This window comes from Strigops habroptila, chromosome 5 (assembly GCF_004027225.2).
Source record: "Strigops habroptila isolate Jane chromosome 5, bStrHab1.2.pri, whole genome shotgun sequence".
Taxonomy (NCBI): Eukaryota; Metazoa; Chordata; class Aves; order Psittaciformes; family Psittacidae; genus Strigops; species Strigops habroptila.
Window position 1 is genome coordinate 49,011,732 of NC_044281.2, and position 22,863 is coordinate 49,034,594.

Genomic DNA, 22,863 nt, shown 5'->3' on the forward strand with positions numbered 1-22,863 from the left:
AGACAGTAAAGGATCTGTACGTATATACAGATAATCAGATTTGTTCTTAATCTGATAGCCATCATATTTTGACAGTTCATTATGCTCATTTAAAGAAACACATCCCAATTCACAATAACAAAAATGCTCCCTATGACTGAAAATCTGTTAATATTTTACCTTATAAGGGTTTTTGTCCTGTTGATTTACTGATGTTATTGTCTAACATGAGGAAGAAAAAATTGAAAACAGAGTAGGAAAAAGAAACACAAACAGAAAACAAGAACAACAGTAAAATGAGAAAAAATACAGACCTCCTCACGGCAGCAGTATCTTGAGTACAGGATTATAAACACACATACAAACTCAGTCTTTTCTACAGAATTTTTAAATTGAATATATTCTACCTTGCACCATAACTTTCCATAGCAACTTGCAATAAAAACCTGCATATACTAGAATGGCACCTTGATAAAAGCTAAGGCCTTGCCTAAACTTCCTCATAGAAATAAGACATATGTTCGAAATAGAACAATTACTTAAAAATTCCAGAAATACAAACTCTCCGTGTATAGACATTACAGAATAAACCCACTCAAGAGTGGCAGTACCAATCGAATCCTCAGAAATTGTTTTAATACAGTTAATAGTTTGTCTCCTGCATAGAATCACAGAATGGTTTGGGTTCAAAGGGACCTTAAAGATCATCTAGTTCCAATCTCCCTACTGTAAGCATGGATACCTTCCACTAGACCAGGCTGCTCAAAGCCCCATCCAACCTGGCCTTGAAGACTTCCAGGGAAGGGACATCCACAACTTCCTATGGCAACTTGTTCCAGTACTCCACCACCCTCACAATGAATTTCTTTCTAATCTAAATCTACCCTCTTTCAGTTTAAAGTAATTCCCCCTTGTCCTTTTCCTACATGCCCTTGTAAAAGTCCCTCTCAGCTTTTTCGTAGGCCCCTTTCTTTAGATACTGGAAGGCTGTCCTAAGGTCTCCCAGAGCCTTCTGTTTTCCAGGCTGAATAACCCCAGCTCTCACAGCCTGTCTTCATAGAGACTTCATAGCTCTCTGCTCATATTCATGGCCCTCCTCTGGACTCGCTCCAACAGGTCCACATCCTTCTTATGTTTGGGAGCCCCAGAGCTGGATGCAGAGCTCCAGGTGGGGTCTCACGAGAGCAGAGTGATAATCACCTCAACCTGCTGGCCACACTCCTTTTTGATGCAGCCCAGCATACAGTTGGCTTTCTAGGCTGCAAGCGCACACTGCCGGATCATGTTGAGCTTCTCATCAACCAACATCCCCAAGTCCTTCTCCTTGGGGCTGTCCTCAATCCATTCTCTACCCAGCCTGCATTTGTGTTTGGAATTGCCCCAGCCCACATGCAGGACCTTGCACTTTGCCTTGTTGAACTTTATAGGGTTCACACAGGCACACCTCTCCAGCCTGTCAAGACCCCTCTGGATGGCATCCCTTCCCTCCAGCAGGTCGACTGCACCACACAACTTGGTGTCGTTGGCAAGCTTGCTGAGGGTGCACTCAATCCCACTGTCCATGTCACCGAGACAGATGTTTAACGGCACTGGGCCCAGTGCTGATGCCTGAGGAACACCACTCGTCACTGGTCTCCACTTGGACCATGAGCTGTTGACCATAACTCTTTAAGTGTAAACATCCAGCCAATTCTAATCCACCAAGTTGTCCCTCTGTCAAATCTATGCCTCCCCAGTTTAGAGACCAGGATGTAATGCAGCACAGTGTCAAATGCTTTGCACATGTGCAGGTAGATGACCTGAGCTGCCTTTCCCTTATCCATCAATGCTGTAACACCAGTGTATAAAGTACCAAATTTGTCAGGCATGATTTGCCCTTAGTGAAGCCATGTTGACTGTCACCTCCTTATTTTCCATGTGCCTTAGCACAGTTTCCAGGAGGATCTGCTCCATGATCTTGCTGAGCACCAATATGAGACTGACCAGACTATAGTTCCCCAAGTCTTTTTTTCTCTTTTTAAAAATGGGTGTTATGTTTCCCTTTTTCCAGTCAGTGCAAACACCACTGGGCTGCCACAACTTCTCAAACGTGATGGCCAGTGGCTTAGCTATTTTCGTGTGTCAGCTCCCTCAGGACCCACGGATGCATTTCATCGGGTCCCATGGACCTGTGCACCTTCGGGTTCCTTAGATGGTCTCAAACCTGATCTTCTCCTACAGCAGGCAGTTCTTCATTCTCCCAGTCCCTGCCTTTGTCTTTGTGACTTGGATGGTGTGGCTGGAGCACTTGCCAGTGAAGACCAAGGCAAAATGGTCATTGAGTACCTCAGCCTCCTCCATGTCTCAGATAACCAGGTCTCCCGTATGTGTGAACCTTCTGAAAAAAAAATCACAGTTTCTCCTACACTGTTCAAGTAGCTCAACAAACCCCACGTATTTTTGTTCATTGTTCATTTGGAGGCACTGAACATTTGCAAAAGGTGTGACTTTTTGATGCTAGTATGGTCATTATAGTTTCCTCCCAATACTTCCATACTATCTCATTACTGAAATTAACAAAATGTAGCTTTTGCTTGACATGTCTTTATTACCAGTTGACTCTCTTTATCATCACAATATAATTACTGGGTGATTATATTAAATTCATTGAAAAATTCTGTTTCTTGATAGCAAATACCATAGGAAAAATATACGGAAAATTATTATTTACATTTCTGATAGTATTTTGCCACTGGAATATGGTATAGTAGTTCAAATACATCATGGATTTCCACTAAAGTAATCTCAGAAAAAAACAGCATGAAATTCCTCAAATTAATCTAGATGATTTTTAAATGCTATTTAGGAATGATACTGTGCCAAAACAAAGGCAAGCATAAGAGGGAGTCAATAAAGAAAAAAAATCTAGGTGTCAAATCATATTTGTGGAATCTATGGAAACCTCATCGAAGTGAACAGGATACATATCCAAAGCATTTTTTGTGATGTCCAAGTGAAATTGAGTAAATATGCTTGGAAACCTATGTCTTGACAAAACTAAATAGCTCAGTGTGGGTCTGTGAAAGTTCGACTAACAATTGACAGCACAACCTCCAAATCAGCTACTCCAGCTGGCACCTCAGAGCTTAAAAGACATAACAGAACGATCACAGGAGGTTTGTAAAACGTGGAGAATTTCAGAATTGAACATAGGCTCTCAGCTTTGAATGTTGTCTCTAGACACTGAAGAAGAAAACTACTCATGCACAAAAATATACAGCAGTAAGTATTGCAACTAATCAACTGCAATAACATTTCATTCATTTTGATAGTGGATGGGATTATCGACCTGGGGCAGATCACTGAAGCGTTATTTTGTACAATAAAGATCATATGCAATAGTAAAAATTTCAGAATACTTTCAGTCCTCAGCCACAGACCCTTCATCTTTTGATAACATTCTGCTTGTTGAGTGAAGATTTTAATGAAAATAGTATTTCAGAACTTCCTTCCTTTGTGAGTAGATGTCCTCACCTTAACCTTATTTTAACATTGTTTTTTGTGTGGGCGTTTATTGTATTGTAGAGTATGGCAAATCTGATAAGAGAAAGGCAAAGACTGAGCCCAGTCTTATTGTATCAGAATGGCTGAAATAATTACATATCCTGGAAAACCTGGGAATTTCTGATCCCATTTTCAGACACAGAATGGATACACAGTTTTTGACTACAGAAAATTCTCTTGCACTCACACACAAAGCCAAACTTCAGTTGTATTCTCTGATGAACAATCAACATGGCTCATTTCCTGGGCTTTGGGAGAAAAACTGTTTCTTGCACAACTCAGTGAACTGAGAATAACAGGAATGATATGCTTGATGACAGCAGCAACACAGAATCTAAAAAATAAACCAGAACACTGCATGTCTGAATTAAAGTATGAATGTCATAGGGACAGCATACAGGATGTTTGATCCCAATAGATTAGCTTCTTTCAGTGCCCTGTAAGCTACATCTGTAACTGTCACAACCATCCATTACCTGCATAGTTCATTCTCTGCAGACATTCTAAGTTGCTGCTAAAAAGACCATTACAGTTATTAAGAGATAACAAAACCCCACTAATTTACATTCTGGTTTCCAAATGAAACAAAATTATTTTCTTTATCTACATGTTATTTTATTATAGCTCCTCTTCATGCCTTATGATGCAAAAAAAAAAAAAAAAGAAAAGTCTAACTGTCTGGGTTTGTTACCTCATAGGACAGGATTTGTCAGATATAACGGAAATACTACTCCCAGTTCTTTGGGTATTTTTTGCAAATAAAGTTTACTCTGCACTCACCATAAAACATCAACCAATTACGTAACTGAGAAAAGATACGTGCTGCTTCCACCTGAGTCTGTTCATATCATTCCTGAAATTCAGAAGTGGTTGGCTGCTGCAGAACAGTTTCCTTCACAAAAAAGGACTGTATAATAGCATATCCATATTCTTGGAGCGTACATTCAATCCCTAACATCTCATCATTCTCAGATACAATAATAACTGTCCAATTAATTTGGATATATTAAGCACATTCATACTACTGTTCCTAAACATACCTAGAGGACAACCAAAGAAGATTGAACAATTTAGTGTGAGCAGAGTTCCTGGCAGCTTGCACCATAGAAATTGTTCACTGTAGAAAAATAATTCAAATTTATAATAGATGCATTTGTCTGTAGGAACTTACAGCTCTCTAGAGTTCTTATAATGACCAATCACACTGACATATATTTTCTTTAACCTTTACATTTAAAAAAATAATCCTACCATCAACAGATTACAGTTTGAAAGAGATTCCCTTTACAGGCAATCCTTTTCAAAATTATTCATAATACACTTTCCTGTGCTTCTGGTAACCATCAAAAATTGGCTTCATATCAGATGAAACATTGGTCTGATTTAATACAGCATTTCCTGTTTGGGTATTTACCTAATTCCAGTATTTTCTCCAGGGTTTGAGTTTTCACTAAGAAAGCATACTGCAATAGCCTCCAGTGAAGCCTGTTTCACTGCTCATTTCCTGAATCTGATCTTGACTTCTGAGAGAATTAACCATTTAGTTCAGTGAGATGCTAACACTTAGAGTGGTCAAGATATCAGTTTCACAACTATTTACTTCGCATCCCTGATGACAGAACTTAGTTAGAATCATTTGTAAGCTTGTCCATAAAAGCAAGGACTTCAAATTTCCAAACTGTTAATAACGGAAATTTCTGATAAATATTCCTGCATGTAAAATATGAATACTCCACAACTATAAATGAGGAGGGAAAGAGACTTGGACAACAAACAATACATTTAAGCTCCTTTGGAAACAGCAAGGCTTCTTAGACTCAGCTCATTAATTTTCCCTGGGAGATATGCAATTGAAATTCATAGAGTTAAACACTTGACTCCCTTAGGTTCTTTAAAATCCCAGATGAAGTGATATTTAACTAATTCCCACACTAATAGAAATTAGTCATTTGGCACAATGATGCAATCTAATTGTTGGTCACTATAATAGATTCAGTCCCCAGAACAGCATTTAATGGTGTCATTATAAGAGTTCACATGTCCTGTCCTGGCAGGCTAATAGCAGCTGAGTTCACTGGTCTGAAAGCCCAGTCACCTGGAGCTGAACACAAGGGAAGTAGTTGCAGTGGAGGATGCCTCTCCTTACCTGCAGAAAGGTTGTGTATGCTCATTCAGCTTTCCACAAATCACTTTTTGCTTTTAGAAGCATGCATATTCTACATATTAGAAGTAGTATATTCTTTGGGTGTGACCATCCTCACATGTTCTATAAAATCCGTGAAATTAAATCCCTCTCTGACATGTACGAAATAAAATTAGACATCTCTGAAGAGATTTACTCTTGAATAGCAAGAGTTTTTCTCCCCTCTCCTAGTTTGTTTTTCCTCTTTCATTCTTAGCGTCCTCGCTTTGCTGCCAGAAATTTCCAAGCTGGTGAGCTCACTCTGCCCCCTCCTCCTCCCTGTCTGCTTTCTCTCCCCGTCTCTGCCGTGCCGGGTGTCAATGGGCTCCCGCAGCCGCTCGGGCGGACAGCATTCCGTTGCCGGGCAACTCCCTGAAAAGAAGCACATGCTGTTGCTGCACAGACAGAGCGTGCCCGTCTGCTCCAGTGATGCTGTGGCCTAATTTCTACCTCTCCTGTATTAGATACAAAAGGGAACATCTCCAGAGTAGAGGGTTAGGGAGTACTGAATTATCTGCACTTTTTTGTTGTTTATTTTTTCCCCACTCTCCTGATCGGGTGCATCCCTTTCCACCTCAGGGCCCCCAGAAGTCATGCGTGTCTAATGCATGCATTTGGGACTGTTCACTGGGCTTTGCAGAACTCCGACAATTTTCTGTTAGCTTTTGGCTGACTTAATAGTACTTACAGAGATCTGTTAAGCTTTCCTGTAGCTCTCCCATAAGGGCAGTTTTGCATGTAAATTCTCGAGGCCATTCATCTTTTCCTACCTGACTCTTTACTGCCTGGGTGTTTGGTTTTTTTTTAAAGCCTCTTTAGGAATGCAAACATAGCCTTTCTTATTTTCCCTCCTTTCACTGTGCTTTCCTGAGAACAAAGAACAGCGAAGTTAAGAAATTCCTTTGGTTTTTACACAGCCTGAAGAAAGATCACTGTTTTATCCATGGATTTAGTTTTGGAGTGCCTAATCTTCTCAAAAGGCAGGCCCATATGGATTCAGATTTTGTGGTTTGAACTCAGCTCTGCAACCACAAACCTTCACTGTCTGTTACAGACAGAATTGTCATTAGGCAAAAAAACAGCAGTCAGAATTAAAAGCAAGTTTCCTTACATGTCTTTCTAGCTTCCTTAAATTCATTGTTAGCATGCTTTTAATATGAAGGTTGCTTATGTTAGTTGCCTTTTGTCAGTTCTGGTACCAACTCAGCAGTTCATTCAACCTGCAAGCAAAACTGAACCTCAGGGAAAAGCTGCACTGTATTCAGCCTGACAGAGTCCAATATTGCTATGGTGCTTTGGGTATTCCACTGATCCTCCTCGCACTTCTGGACCAAGTCTGGAGTCCCAGTCCTAATCTACAAATCCCTAATTTGGTTAGTGTTCCTCTACTTTAAGGGCAGCCAAGAATCTTTATGCACTGATCCCTAGAGTCAGCACTACATGACAAATTCCTGCCAGCATAGCTATGTCAATACAAACTGTGAAAAACATGTAACCTCCAGCTGACTCCGTACCAGTAAATGCCTGCTTCAGCTTCCTTTATGCCATTGTGCCACCAGGACAGCACATTTGTCAGCTTAGTTTGTGCCTTCGGTAATGTGCTGTAATTAAACAGCAAAACCCACAATGGCATTGGACAAACATAGAAATCACAGATGCCCTGTAACAGGTAAGACCAGGGCCAATGTCTGTGGACACATTACAATAAGGACTCTGCAAGACACAGAGACCCATAGCTCTGTAGAAGAAAGGTCCCAGCCCAAATGTTTCAATTCTTCCCAATGGCACAGTAGTTAGGAGATTGGAGCCACTTTTCTTTCATTCCAGTGTACTTTATGTGTATATTGCTGTGGGTAAGATTTTGCTTATTTTTTTCCCTTTTTTTTTTTTGCTTATCTCCTACACAAAAGATCAGAACTGTTCAACTGTGTGGTAGCCATAGTTCTGCAACAGTAAACACAAACATAGTGATGAAGTCTCATCCTTTTGGTGAAAAGGGATATTTCGGTCCCTGGGTGTTTCATGTGTTAGGCAATCATCACATTACTTGCAAAATGTTTTGAGACCTTCTGGAAAGAAAGGTGCTCTATTTGGGCAGAACAACAGTTAGTACTTGCATGAGTCACATATATATACAACTTCCAGTATTATACAACTCCTCAAACATCCCTCCTCCCCAAACACACCCTGTGTAAGATGAAACATGTGGGACTTTCCTCCCTCAAAACCACAACTTAATAGCACTAAAAAACCAACAAAATGTCTTAACTTTGCATTAAAAATTCACACTCCCATTTAAAGTCAATTTAAAAGGGAAAACAAGGCCCGATAACTGCTTATGGCCATGGCAAAGCTAATGGAAAAAAAAATAAAAAATTAGGTGATCCATTGCCAAACAGGTAAAGAACTGAAGAATAACAACATGAGCCAATTCACCATGCAGATACCAATTTCCTCCTGTCCAGAGGCAGTCTATGTGTTTACGTATTTTCGGATCTTGCATCAGTCCAAGATGATACTATATGTTTGGCCCATAGCCAGAAAGTGGCAAGTGAAATAATGTTCCAGTACTTGCACTGTGAACAGACAGCTGGCTTCAAAGGGAAATGGACTAATCCTACTTCATTTCCCTTCTTCAGTATGCCTTAAAAGAGCTTTGGTGCACTGAAGGAAATCGACCAGAATTCATTAGTTCCCTTCTGATTCAGCTCATTGCTATTGGGAAGGGAAACAGGTTGGGATTGCAGGATCCTACTCAATTTCCTTTTGAAGCAGTCTTTAAGCCAATTCTGCTCTCAGATGTACACACAGATCTTCACTAATGATGCATTTAAATGCCATACCTCTCCAAGCTGGCTAAAACATATAAAGACTATGAAGGGAATAAGAAATATTAAATAATTTTTTTTTTTTTTTTAAGATAATCTATTTGACTTCGTACCATTGTGAATTTTTGCCTGACAGCATTCCCGAGAAACAAACTCAGAAAATCAAGAGGGGAACTTCTAGAAAGAGACACAGGAGAAAAGAAGAAAAAACCCAACTGAGAATACAAAAAGATCACAATGAAGGAAAAGAATAATTTTGTAAATATATCAAAACCATTTTCTGCTATTCAATGAAAAATTACAGCAAACTAAAACACTGATTGTAATAGCTAAAGCAAATCCTAGGGATCATTTTTATCTTATTTGGAGGTGGTTTTGGAAATGGAGACACGAAGCTTAGTAACCTGCTCTGGACAGAAAATTTTTCTTCCAGAAAATTGTCTCTCCATTTCTCTCTCCAGAGCTCATGACATATTTTTATGAGCCCTCTCAAGGTTACTGGAAGCAATAGGATCTCAACAATTCCAGGCTATATCCTGTTCAGTTTAAGACTGCTGCTTTTGAGACAATAAGCCAGAACCAACACTCTTCCAAAGCAAACCTACAATTAACCACCTAAGCAGAAAGTGGCTTGTGACAAAGCAAGCAAGCAAGCAAGCAGAACAGAAGAAAGCTACAGGATTCATGATGGGACCATGGCTTCCCTTGAATCAAATAAGCACAACATGTAAAAATCACTTTTTGTTACTGTATTGAAGATAAAGAAGTATTATTGCTGTAAAGAACTGTCATTTAAGCTTGAACTGTGATACTTTAAATGGTGAATGCCCTTATGAATTTGGTTTCCGTACTAATTAAAAAATCCATGAGCTCGTAACAGTATATTGGATAGAAAATGTATCATTAAGTTGGAATCAACAAAAAAGCCTTTAAAATAGAAACACTCTCGGGGGGGGGGGGGGGGGGGGGATGGGCAATTCCAAAACCCTTAAGTTTTAGAATGTTTTATTGTCTGAAGTTGTAGAGGTGTCTGAGAAGTTCTATGGGACATTCTTAAAATTCGATTCCTTACCAGTTAGCTGCAGAAATCTAGTACAGACACAATTTATATCCTGCACTAATAGCTTCTCAGCACAAGAAAATGAAGGACAATTAGAGAGCAAGTAATGGCTCAGAGATTCTACAGAGCACTGTACAACTTACAGAGCAAGTTAAAATGAGATCATTTTCCTTTACTCTTCTACGGTCAACCTCAGTTTACAGCTTTAACTTTTATCACTAGACCATAATTTGAAATGTTATTCAATGTAATCTAGAAAAAGTTATATGACATTTAAAACTTATAAAGGCTGACAGCTTCATACAGAAGCACTGGGATAGACATAGCAATAATAGAGATAATCCGTTCTCTTTGCATGTTCAATTTATTTTCTCACTCCAAAGACAAAGGTTGAATGTCCCATCCCTCTTTAGTTGTAGTGAATGGATATTGTACAGGAAGAAATCAGTCACTGCTTGTAGATAACATCACAAATAAATACATGAAACAAAGGCATTTCACAGCTCAAACGTTCAAAGTCAAAATAGTTTACTAGGCATTTTTCTTATTTTTGTTGTTTAATGTTCTTCAGTTTCAAAGTGCAACACAGTAGATAATACAAAGGCAATTCTAACCCAATCAGTTCAGCAAGTGTAACTACATTTTTTAATCCTTTCTTGTTTGCGACATTTAAGTCTCTGTTATTATTATTGATTTGCTACACTGATTACACAGGAGGCTTTTCTTTCCCATTCCCTCTGCAAAATCTGCATTCTCCTTCTTCCTACCTGCTCAGTTTTACTCTCTCTCTTAAAGAACCTTTTCCTTTTTTTCATGCTGTGCATACATATGACTTAAACTTCACTTTTGTGTCACCTCAGAATTCAAATTTCCCTCCAATTTGAGATAATTTTTTCTGGATAAAACTATATTCTAAATGTATCCAAGCCTTTAACAGAGAAGAGAATTCTGTTTTACTGTCAGAAACATTTCAGCTTGCAAAACATATTCCAGCAAAACCTTCCCTTGATTCCTAATGTAAAGAGCCATAGGTTGCTTTTCTGAAAATAAAAATGAAGTGCAGAATGAGAAGTGTAGTTCAATAACCTAACCAACCATGGAGGCAGAGTTACTATTTACAAATGGGAGTTAGCGTATGCAAGGAGAATTGGGCTCTTGAAGACACAACAGGAAAATAAAACATCCTTTGATTTACATCAGAGATGTCTCTTGGACTTCAAATGGGAGTGTGAAATACTGAGGAAGAGAGATTAAATACAGTGGAAAGAGGTAGAACACAGTGACAGAGGAACACCTGCCCTTACTGCTGTTCTTTGACAGGTACCAAATGACCATGTTTGTCTGCAAGCAAGATTTAATACACTGTGGAGACCAACACGGGCTGCCCAGTGGAGGAATGAAAGGGAAAGGAAAGTGATCAGGGAACCAGGAAATACTAAGTCCTTCCACTGTGCACTGCACATAGTGCAAATGTTGTGCAGACCACCCTGGACAACAAAGGCACTGAGTATTTTTTGAACAACTCATCCTGCTACTGATGCACCATTACAACAGGAGGACAGGGATCATGGATGTCACATAACCTTACAGTAACCTTGGTAATAGGTAGTCTGGAAATACATAATGGTTACTTCAAATTACAGACAGAGATATACCACCTGCACTCGCCAATCATACCTCCTAGTCCCAACACCTCTTTCAGACATCACAAACTAGGAAGAGTTAAATTTGACATGTGCAAATTTATTCTCACTAAGCGATTTAACCTTTCACTTGTCAATATTATCCCATCTCCTTGACTCTTCAAGTATAGAATATTGCAAACCACAAGCAATAAACCTCTAAACAATACAGCCTCCTAAGCATGAAGTTCAGAATCCTGACATTACGTAAAAACCACACACATTTCTCAGTTCATTGAAAAATATGCTTGCTATAGTAACTGTGCCCCAACCAGGAAAAATGAGAGCACCTCTTTTAACAGAAAGCCCAGCAGCTAAATTCTAAGTGAAAAAAGGATGTGCTAAAACCTTCCTCTTCTGTTCAACCTTGTACTAAGCAGCCGTCTATTTACCAGGGATTTAGAAAGACTACAGATAGAACCTAGCTTATTATTATGCATTAAAAAGTGAGCTTTCTGTATGAGAATGCCCTCACTTGCCTCACTGTACCAGCTCAAAATATGTGATGTGTAGCTACTGAGAAATCGGGAGAAATCAATCCATTACAACTATTAGAAAATGTGTTTAACACTGACCGGTCCAGCTGGCTTCTTTGCTTTCTCAACAGCATTCGTGTAGCTTCCTTGAGTTGTTTTCTAAGGTCTTCCTTTGGCCAGTCATGTTTACAGCACTAGGAAAGGAAGAAACAAAGCAATTGTAAAGCTTGTTAAGAAGTAGTTCATGTGCTATTAAAGGTGATCTTCCCACTTCCAGTTCTATTTGTTACTCTTCCTCTCTAAAGTGGGCCAAATCTTCCAGTTTAAAATCTGAGCACTCTTCAACAGTCAGGTCTCTGAGAAAAGCATTCAAAGCTAAGTCCTGAGATGTTCTGACCTTCTGTAAAGCTTATTGCCACATTCTAGGAAAGTGACAAAGGATGACTCTATAGCAGGTTGAAAACCACCAATTAGAATACAACACAAGTCTAAGCAGCCTTCATGCTGGATACAGAAACTTAGTCATAGCAGTGCAGTAAGCACAGTGGTCTCCAGATGGAGAAAACCCAAGATGCACCTCTTCTCACAGTGATTCATAGTACAGACAAACATGCCTTTGAAAACGGCTGTACCATACTACCCAGTGTGTCTTCCTCAAATATTCATCAAGGAAAACACCAATCCTCGCCTATGCAGTCTGTTTAGAGAGCATTTCCCATTGTGTTTCAAGTAAAGTCAGCTAGGTTAGATTAAGCAAACAGAGCTCAGCTAACCTGGATGACTTTGTCTGAAATGGACAGGGGTGCATTTACAGGAGTAGTTCAGCCTGAAGGTGTGGCTTCACGCTCACCTTAATTTGGTGTAAATGCAGGTTACCAGAGAAGCTAACCTCTAAAACAGTACTGTGGACAGCCAGTCTCTACTAGCTCACTGGTAGAAAAGACTATTATCCCTGGCTTGTTGTTAGGTATTAACCGGGGAAAATTGGCAGATCCTCAGATCTTGAACCTAATGCTCAGCTTTGCCAACTTTACCTGCTCAAGGAAGGCCGCTGGGGTTTTGGCCTTGTGCTAGTGTCTGTCTTAAGTTGACAACCAAAAAAAGGGCATGCCAGTCTTTATTAGCAGAATACCCACAACAAAGGCAAAGCCAATGAAAACCTAGATAACTGACAAAGCAAATTGAAAGATGTACATTTTAAGACTATTTTGCAAGGTGTAACATAGTATCTTTCATGTCTTATTTTCCAGTTAGACAGGTTCAAGTCTATAGATCATGGAATCTGGAATGTAACTACAAAAATATGAAGAACTAACAGACAGACCTCGACAGTCACCTAGTTAAATAATATACAGCAGCCAAGCAAAATTAACTGGAATGCCCTCAACAATCAAAAAAAAGGAGTAATGTATAAGGGTTTGAAAAACAGAATCTTCAGAAAAAAACCACAAACCACCCTGCAGTCCGGTGATGTATTTAGTCATTCTGAATGAAGGACAGTTAAAACAAAAACCTGTTATCATGTAGATGTGCATTTTCATTTGTCAAAAGGAGATGGGATATGCCAGGTTAATCACCCTCTTTATCCGTTTCTCTGGTTCCAGCTGTGAACCATATACTCATCTTTTTAAGTCTCAAAAAACTAGCAAAATGTAGAGGGGAAACCCCCACAGCACGATAAAGAACTAAACTAGCACTTGTACTCCCCACAATCTTTAACACCATAAAGTTTATAAATGCCTACAAGTTTTGCTCAACAGACAAAAGGAGAAGGGAAGTACAGCAGTGAAAACTAGCTCAAATTTGCATAGCATGAAGGTCATACTAGTGTCCCCAGAATGGTACTGTAAGTATGCATGTTTTTTAATCACACTAGTTGCTCAGAGTTGAAAATTGGCATCATATTCTTCCTGCTCTCTCTAGAAGAAACTAACAAAACACATTTCTAGAACTCGAGACTGAATCACATCAAAACATGACATGTTAGGTTAAGTGAGGCTAAGTGAGATGTTCAGAAGGAAGGCCCACATCGTATAAAGACATTATAAACTTGGCATGGTATGCAATGCCACTACCTGAAAATTAAAGAAAATCAAATTTCTAGGTATTTAGGCCTGTAGAAACTAACTAACTTCAACCCAAAATACTATGTTTATCAATCTGTTTCTGATCAGTTTTAAGATACTATTTCTTACTGACATGTGAGAGCCATCCATAAAGGACCACCAATTCAGACATTTAAATTATAAAAGCGTGCTTTGATTTTTTCCCCAAAATGAAAATGACCATCCTCCTCCTGTCCAAAATTCAGGAAAAATACCTATAAGCTGAGAACAAATATAAGCAAAGAAAAAGCCTCTCCAAATGAAATCTTAACAATGAAAATAAATTTAGAAAAAAGGAGTACAATCTTTATAACAGAATTTGCTGAATATCTTTGTTGAAATCCCTACAAAATAGCATTTGATTTTTCTTAGTGAAGGCAAAGGCTGAAGTCATACCTAATTCAAAGCACACCATTCTAGTGAGACAGAACTATCAGTTTACAGGAGAGGTTTGATCCTAGTAGTGTTTGCCCAGTAGACCTGGTAGAGAAAAGCTTATGCTATAAAGAGAGAGTGTGCAGGATGACCCCCATTACCTTTTTGCTAAGTATTACTGTTAGAAAGTTTTAGTAGTTTATCATCTTTATATGGTAATGACGACTTCTTCTCAGACACAAGGAATTACGTTTTTTATCAATGGTTCATGCCAAATCCAAGTCCTTAAAAGAAATCAGCCCAAAGCAGGTGCACAGATCTGTCAGACCTTGAAATTGTTTTGAAACCAACCACCTGTTAGTGTAATTGTGTAGCTGTTTTTCCCGGCTTATGGGATTTTAGTTCAGCTGTTGTTCTCATGCTAATGCTTATTTCCTCTAGGAATCAGTCTGTCCATTTACACTAAGCTACAAATTTCTGTGTGACTACCTTCACCGTCTGATTCAAGGTATACATTCAGAATGTCTTGTGTAGCACCCTTAATTGATAATACACTTTATTTACAAAATAGTTCATGATTGCTGTAGGAAAATGTATGAAAAATAGTCTTAACATCCTCTGTGTCACATTTAATCATTTTGATGACTCGTCTCTGTTTCTTGTTTGTTTCAGACAGCAACAAAGAACATTTACTCTTAGTGGACGATCTCAAAGATCAGATTTACTGTTGGTGCCTGAGTCACATTCTACTGATAACAGAGCACTGTTTCTGCTGCTGAAGTAAAGTCTGAGTCAGGATTCCCATTAAAACCTTCTGTTTCTAAAGTTTTATAACTTCACCAGAAGTTGACTGTGGGTTAGAGGTTAGCAAAGATACTCTCAGTTCACAGGAACATTTACTTGAAAAATCTGAAAGAAAAAAATCTGTCTACATGTGAGATAAAAGTGTAAAAATTATCATCAGAAGGACAATGGCTTAAGATGCTTTTTGTAAATGAGAAATGGCATGTAAGAAACAACAATGCACTTGCGCTTCAGGGGCCAGCCAGAACTGCAGTCCCTTTAATCTCCAGATTGCTGTTTTCGGCACTCTTTGGACATAAGCCACCCCAGAAAAAGAACTGGACGCTTGGGTGAGAACAATAGTTGAGCTGTTCACAAAATGTCTCCTGCAACAGTCAGTCCCCATCATCCTGCAGCTCCACACTGCCCTCCAGGGAGGGCTGTCAACAAAGTTACGATGTTTCCCTCAGTTTACCTGACAGGAGATAATTCCTTGGGAGTAAACACACAAAGCAAGTAAGAAAAATATAGCTGATATAAACATGAAAATATTCATAAGACTTTTCATGACATAAAACCAGTAAAAGATAAATTATAAAGATTAAATATTCCATGTGTTCTTATTCCTGCAGAGATAACTGCTATCCAAATGACTTTTTTGAGCATCACATAAGGGAAACAATAAACAATTTATGGGTAATAGTTCATAAATATATGCAGCAGTGTATGTCCAATGCGCATAGATATTTCATTGTGTAAGACATGATTACTAGGTTTATGCATGATATGAAATGTGCGTTGTTTGCACCTATTTAAAATCATTTTGGGACACAATAAACTGTTGACAAGATACATCCTATTTAAATGTATTGCCCATCCCTGACTGTAGAGTATGTGGTCTTGTGTTTATCAGAAGGAATGCTTCTAAAATGCACTGAAAAACTCAATTGTTATCATTGTCGTAACTTAAAAAGACTACACCTTTGTATAGAGTTCTGTTAAAAGAAATCCTGCTGCTTATCATAAGCACGTACTTCCTCAAAGTTCCTGTTTTTTTAGAAGTTTTATTAATTGCAAATGTTGTTTACTAGAGGAAAACCGTGACTGAAGCTCTAAAACAAAGAGAATAGTTGTAACTTTAATCCTTTCAATAAGCCTTTGTTTCCCATTGACTAAAAACTTCCTAAAGGAAGTAGAGCTGCGAAAATCCAGGAAGGAATTAGATTTGCCAAATTCTGTTCCTACTTGGATGTAGATGCAAAGGCTTTGTTACTCATTGTACAAATGTTTGAGTAAAAAAAAAAGAATGATCAATTAAAAAAAAGCATTTTTGCCAAGGTTGAAAATTATTAGTTGAAGAGCATTCCTTATAAAAGAATGCACATTATGAACTTATATAACTTAAAAAATAAATAATATATTCATCTTTTGGCTGCTGCTTTTTTTCAATGGTGTTTCTTTTTTTCTCTTTTTCTTATCTAAGGGGAACTTGGATACCAGGCTGACGGTTGTACAAGAAACTAGGTAAGTAAACAAATATGGAAAGAAAAAAATCAAACGCAACCTCTTCCTTAAATTAAGTATACTTTGCAGCATCCAAAATAAAAGAAATCTTCAAAGTCCCTTTGCATGACAACGAGTAATTGCACACTGGAAAGTGTACTATTGTGGCAATAAAGCTGAATTCCCTGAAGACCTTTCAAAGACACCAGCAATTTGTTTTGTATTTTTTTCCACATGCTCCTTTTGACTCTGTACCACTTCATGCTCTCCAGGTTTTCACTAGCCAAACATGTGGAGACTAGGTAAATATATTCTTACTTATTCTGTAGGCCAGTGGTCCTTTTAATGTCTTACCCTAAAATACCTTAAAGGCAATTGCCATCTCCTTCCCACCAACACTGTGTATAATTTAACCATTCATTTCTTCATCAATAGCACATTGGAAGATTGAAGAATATTTGAGCCACCATTTTTGTAAAGTGTTACGTAAGAATAGGTAATGGATGGTGATGACTGCTTTCAACATCTCATGGTTTCAGTGGAAGTGTTGTTTAGCATGTTGTGGCACCCAGCTTTCAAGTAAACCCAGCACTGTAGTTTAACAAACGTCAAAGGTTTGGCCTAGCTTAGCTGGGCCACTGAGTTGGAAAGGGTATGCTGTGAGTTCCAGTAGCCAATAGTAGCCAACAAAATGCTCTGGTAACATCATATCCAGTCCATGTACTGCTAGCTCGAACCATCCAGAAAAGAGGCTGACTGGGAGTGATCTTCAGCCGAAGCACAAGCAAATGCCTCTGGATTCCTAATGAGACATATTTAAGACTCTGCTATGGAAATGCGCACATAATATTTGTAATACGAATAGACATATGACCAAATTTTGGAATAGCTTCAGTTTTGGGATATTACAGGTGCTAATGTCTCAGCTTCAAGGATATATGGGTATTATTATTCACAGTGACTTAAAACTTGCCCTAAGATTTTCCTGCCTGTTAACAGAAATACATGAAGTACATCTCCAAAATCACTAAAAAGTGTTTTGATTAGATCAGATTGTAACAGGAGAAAGGAGAAGAGAGGGAAAGGAGACACCCTCCCCCCCACAAGATTTCTGCATTCTACTTTTGTTCACAACAACTGACAACCCCCTCCCTCCCTTTAAGATGGAAAAGCCAGTTTTAATTTAAATTACAAACTGTTGACCAGGCCTCAGCTTGGCTTTGCAATTCGCTATATGCCTGAGGGATAAATTATTTAGCATTAGCACATGGTATGTCATGTCTTGTTACTTAAGTGGAATATGGCTTCCATCCAGCTGCACCCCCGGGGCCCCCCGATTGGCTGCGGGTGATGTCATTTCCATTTGGTAATCCTCCGGGAAGGCCCAGGGGACAGCGCTGGCTGCCCCCTCCCCCAGCAGGTCCCCCAGCCCCTCTGCCTCCCACCCAGGCCCAGCGCTGGCTTTGCTCATACTTATCACTCTAAGGTTCACTGCAGGTACTGCCCCAATTACACCATTTTCAATAATAGAGCAATGAAACAGAAGGTGCAGCAGATGAGCTGCATCATCTGCACATAGTATTTTGTTTTCTTAACAGAAGATTTATTAGTTTTGTGAGACGGATATAGGAAAATGATTTTTTTGCTGCAGTCCCAAATTAAATGGAGACTTTTGAGACCAAATATGTAACCAAATATGAAATAATTCTTGTAATTCTTCCTAAAATTAATTTATTTTTCTATTTTCAGTGTATTGTAGAATTTTGTTCAAAAAACCTGTTTCTGCACTGCAAGACAAAGGGATACTGGACAAATGATCTGAGAGTGTGAACTGTGGAAAATGACTCTTCTGAAAGTTTGGCAATCAAATAATTAGCTACAGTGCCCTTTAAATGGCCATATTTCGTTTTCAGTTAACACCTTCATTATATTAAAAGGGGTTTTCCTCCAGAACCACCTTCAGGTCATTTGCCCCCGAGGAAATAGTCGTTGTGCTATTCACACTAGAAGGCTCCTAGCATAAAAATAAGGGTTACTGAGTTGGTTTGTTTTGATTGAACTTCACAGCAAAGTCAGCGAAATGCCGAGAATTACAGGGCACTCTGTTGTGCAGATGGTACTGTCTACTCCGTGGTGAGGCACAAGATTTGCATCTGCCTGTTAGTTAAGGTTCAGCAGTGGTTCTGCTCAGCCTTGTGTTCTAAGTGACAGGTAACAGAAAAGACGTAACTGACACGCTGTACGAAATCCACGTGTTTTGTTACTGTTACATTAGCAATTAAGTACGCTGCATGATACTCGACTGCCAGAAATTTGTTTCATGTGGTGAGGAGATATGAAAACTGACTGTCATTTCCTTTCTCTGTTACTGGATCTTAATTCTTTGCAACAGTGTTTTGCATGAGAAGAAAGGTTTTTGTGAAAGCTATGTGGTCTTATGGTGAAGCACACAATTCTCTGAGACAGACGCAGAAGGGGAACTTTGCAAGGGGATTCCCACAAGAAGAGATGCTGAACCAATGCAGTACAAAGTGCAGCAAAATAAACAACTGTAAGGAAATTAAGAACTCTAATTGGTACGGCAAGAGGGATTAGCTAAGTCAAATGTGAAAATTCAAAACTACCGTTTGAATCAGAACAGTTAACTCCTTCTCATCCTGCACAAAATAAACAATTTACAGTCATAGTACTCAGCAGCTGCTTGCAACTTTGATTTCTGCCATTTGAAAGCTGGCACCTGCAGCAAGCCCCGACCTCAATACTCTGCCATTGATTTAAGCACCCAGCTGGAGGGAAACACCTGGATTTGCACTAACGTTCATTTGCTGCCAACTACCAGATCTGCTTTGGGTTTTACCTAATAATAAACTCCGGGACTGGCAGGGGTACAGGAGGCTAAACCCCTATCAGGGTGAGGTTTGGCAAGCCAAATTTGCCAATAAGATAGAACACAAGTGCACTCTGGTTCGGCTACCAAGCTAAGCCGAGCACATTAGGCACCTCACAGTCCAGCACGTTACCTCAGGCCGTAACGTGCCAGACTTCGAAGCAGGGCGAGCGAGGACTCCACTGCCCAGCCTCAGAACCGCGGCCCAGGCCAGCACACCTCCGCTGCGGCGCGGCAGCCTTTCCCCTCAGCATTAGAGGAGGGCTGAAGGCGCTGAACCCCACCAGGACGGCCGCACTTCCGCGGGAAACACCGTCCCCGCTCCCGCCCGCCTAGGCAGCACAGGGGGCGGGGCGGCAGCCACAGCCCTGCCCGCCGCAGCCAGGGGCGGAAGCGACACCTGCCGCGCCACGCCCCGTACGCGGCCGGAGCCGTCAGCCGCGCGCGAGCTGCCCGCCGCTGGGCACAGCCCTGAGATGGGGGCTCAGCTCTCGCGATAGGCCAGCAGGTGCGGCGCTCTCGCGCTGCTGTCTCCGCTCTCGCGAGAGTTGGGCGAGCGGAAGCGGCGTGTGGCGCGGGGCTGTGTCGTGCCCGTGCTGCGCCGTGCTTGAAGGTCTGTGCCGGCTGCAGCAGGATGCCGAGCGCCGCCGTCCGCGGCCAGGGCCAGGACCGCCGCCCGGAGAGCGACGAGTCGTCGTCGGCTGATGTGGGTCTCCGCAGGGAGGCGGTGGGCGCGGCGTCGAGGCTGCGCGCCCCGAGAGAGGGAAGGGGCAGGGTCCGGCCTAGCGCGGGGTTGGAGCCGGCTGAGGGGCCGGCGCTGAGGCGGCAGACAGCAGCGTCCCCTGCGGGGTGGGGAGGCCGGGCCCGGCCCGAGGCTAGAGGTGCCTATTGCTTTTTCCCTCCTGTCCGCCTTCCCCTTCGCCGGGCCCAGCCAGTTAGTGGTCCACTGAAGTGTTCTGCCCCTCTTCGTCACACGGCGTTTGCAGATCCCCGCTGGAGTCCGGTCTCCGCGTGCACGGGTGTAGGAGATCCCCGCCTGAGCGCTGAGAAGCAGCACAGCCCTGTCCCTGTGGCCTTCCCCCTAGAGAACCGCCCGGGCTGCTGCTCCACAGCAGGCCGCTGCTGCAGGGGCGCCGGTGGCTCCTGCTGGCCTCGCAGGTGTTTCTGTCTTGCGCTTGAAGATCGCAGATCAGTGCTGAAAAAACCAAGCATCGGTTCATTTTATAACGATTTTGCTTGCTGTTGAAAGGCCAAAAGTGCATCAGCAGTAAGGAATTCTGAGTAAAGGTGGCTTCTGTAAAATTATACGTGGGCTGCAGTTCAACAAAAGCAAAGAAGTGAAGACCCCCCCCCCAAAATATTTAGAATTATCTTAGGGTCATATATTGAATAGAATAAAATAAATAAACTATGGTGCTTTTTTTTTTTTTTTTTTTTGTGGAAATGAGTGTGCTTGGTCGGAAAGCAAAAATTGTGATCTTTTTGATGAAAAGGCTGCATCCCGTCCCCACCCTGGCAGATTTTGTTAGTAGTCAGTCAAGCTTGCTTTGCCTGTCATAATGACATGCGATCTGCTGGATTTCTTAGTGTGCCTGGATATGGGAAGGAAATACTTAGCAATGGACCTACTTCTGTAGGACTTGAGTATTTTTTCAGGGGGTAGGCTCTTTATAGGGCTATTAACGCTAAGTTCTGTGTAGCAAATAATGATCTTAATGTTTGCTGTTGTTGGAATTTTTCTTACAGGACACAATTCTTGTGCATCTCTCAGTCTAAAGCACAATTTATTATTATAGCTAATTGTTTTGTATTGCCTCAGTTAACTTTATAATGATTTTTTTTCATCTTTTTGTGTATGCCTCTGATATATGTTTCTCATCTCCATTTTAGGACTATGCTAAGGAAAGATATGGAGTGTCCTCAATGATACAATCTCAAGAGAAACCAGGTTAGTTAAAAATCAAAGTTTTTTAAAAAGGGGGGAGGAGAGAAGGAAAGAAGTTGTATACTTGGTATCTTCAGTAGTTGTTTGAGAAATAATTTATCATACTTCTTCATGCAAATCTTGCTGCCATTTCCTTTATTTGAATGCATTTGGCACATGTGAGGCTGCATTTGGAGTGCTGTGTCCAGTTTTGGGCTGTCTGGTGCAAAGAAGACATGAACATTTTGGAGCTGGTCCAGTGGAGAGCTACCAAATTTTTCAGGGGACTAGAGCACAGGATCTCTGAGGCGAGGCTGAGGGAACTGGGCTTGTTAAACCTGGAGAAGAGGAAGCTGTGGAGTGATCTTATTACTGTTTAAAACTATTTAATGTGAGGGTGTAGAGAAGACAAAGCCAGACTCTTTGAAGGTGTGTGGTAATTGGACAGGAGGTGATGGGCAAGTTGGAACACAGGAAATTCCGCTTACACTCTTACATAGAAGGAAAAAAAATTGTGAGTGTCATTGGATATTGAATCTGGGTCCAGAGAGGTTATAGAATCTCAATCTTTGCTGTTCGCTGGACCATGCCCTACACAGGTTGTCAGTTGTTGTCTCTATCCATTACTGCAGGCTTGACTCTTCTTGGTTTAGATTATAATTATTTGTAATGTACCGAGTCAGAGATGTAATTTTTTTTTTTTTCTTTTTTGGGGGTAAATTCTGTATGGCTTGCTGCAACAGTGCTCTGAGTAGGATAACTGTCTGCTTATGTCACCTTCTTTAGTCCTGCATATGAGCACCTAACTATTCTATGATTCTGTGATTATTCACACCACTGTGAATTCAGGAGATCCTTATTTTCTACTGATGGAGAATTGGAATTCAGAAAGGCTTGTTAGATAGAGAACAATCTCCCAGGCCTCCATCCCAAGACATACTAATCTTCCTATTATTCAGTGTGTGAGACAGGAGCGAGGGAAGGTAATAGATTGGCTTCTTGTAACTTCTTTATAGTGAAATGTGAAAAATGAACATCATCTGTGATTGGGTGATTTTTATTTTTTTTTTCTCCTCTGAATGGTTGTTTTGGTTGACCTTCCTTAGGAAGGGAAATGCAGAACGTAGAGGAGGAGCCACAAAAGCTACCATAGGTTAAAACCAGCTGAAGGGGAACTTTATGTCAAGAATGTAACAGGACAAGATCACTAGAGACTATTAACAGTCATTATTGAATGAAATACATATTAGCTATCAAAGAAAGGGAACTAAAGTTGAAATCACAATGTAAGCCAGCCCAGCTGCTGGCATCTGTGATCTCCCTAATGTTGAGTCTTCTGCTGATGCTAGTTTCAACATGCTAATAATGACAATTTGTTTAGTCAGCCTAGCAAAATGAAAGAGGCTGGCTGGGGGTCTGATGACTGCTGGACGGGGCAGGAACACAGCCATCCATAGCCATCCGTAGTTACGTGTAACCACATAACAATCCATTGGTGTGCAGTTGCAACCTAAAAGGTGTACTATTAAGGAAAAT

General features: G+C 40.6%; 1 protein-coding gene across 1 annotated transcript in view; it reads left to right on the forward strand.

The window, feature by feature from the left end:
- The first annotated feature begins 19,941 nt into the window (after window positions 1–19,941).
- Window positions 19,942–22,863, forward strand: part of DARS1 (aspartyl-tRNA synthetase 1) — a 43,460-nt gene continuing 40,538 nt past the window's right edge. Inside the window, exons 1-2 of the mRNA XM_030487882.1 lie at window positions 19,942–20,109; window positions 21,294–21,351. Of these exons, the coding sequence (XP_030343742.1) occupies window positions 20,038–20,109; window positions 21,294–21,351 (130 nt within the window). The 5' untranslated portion in view covers window positions 19,942–20,037. The remainder of the gene's footprint in view (window positions 20,110–21,293; window positions 21,352–22,863) is intronic.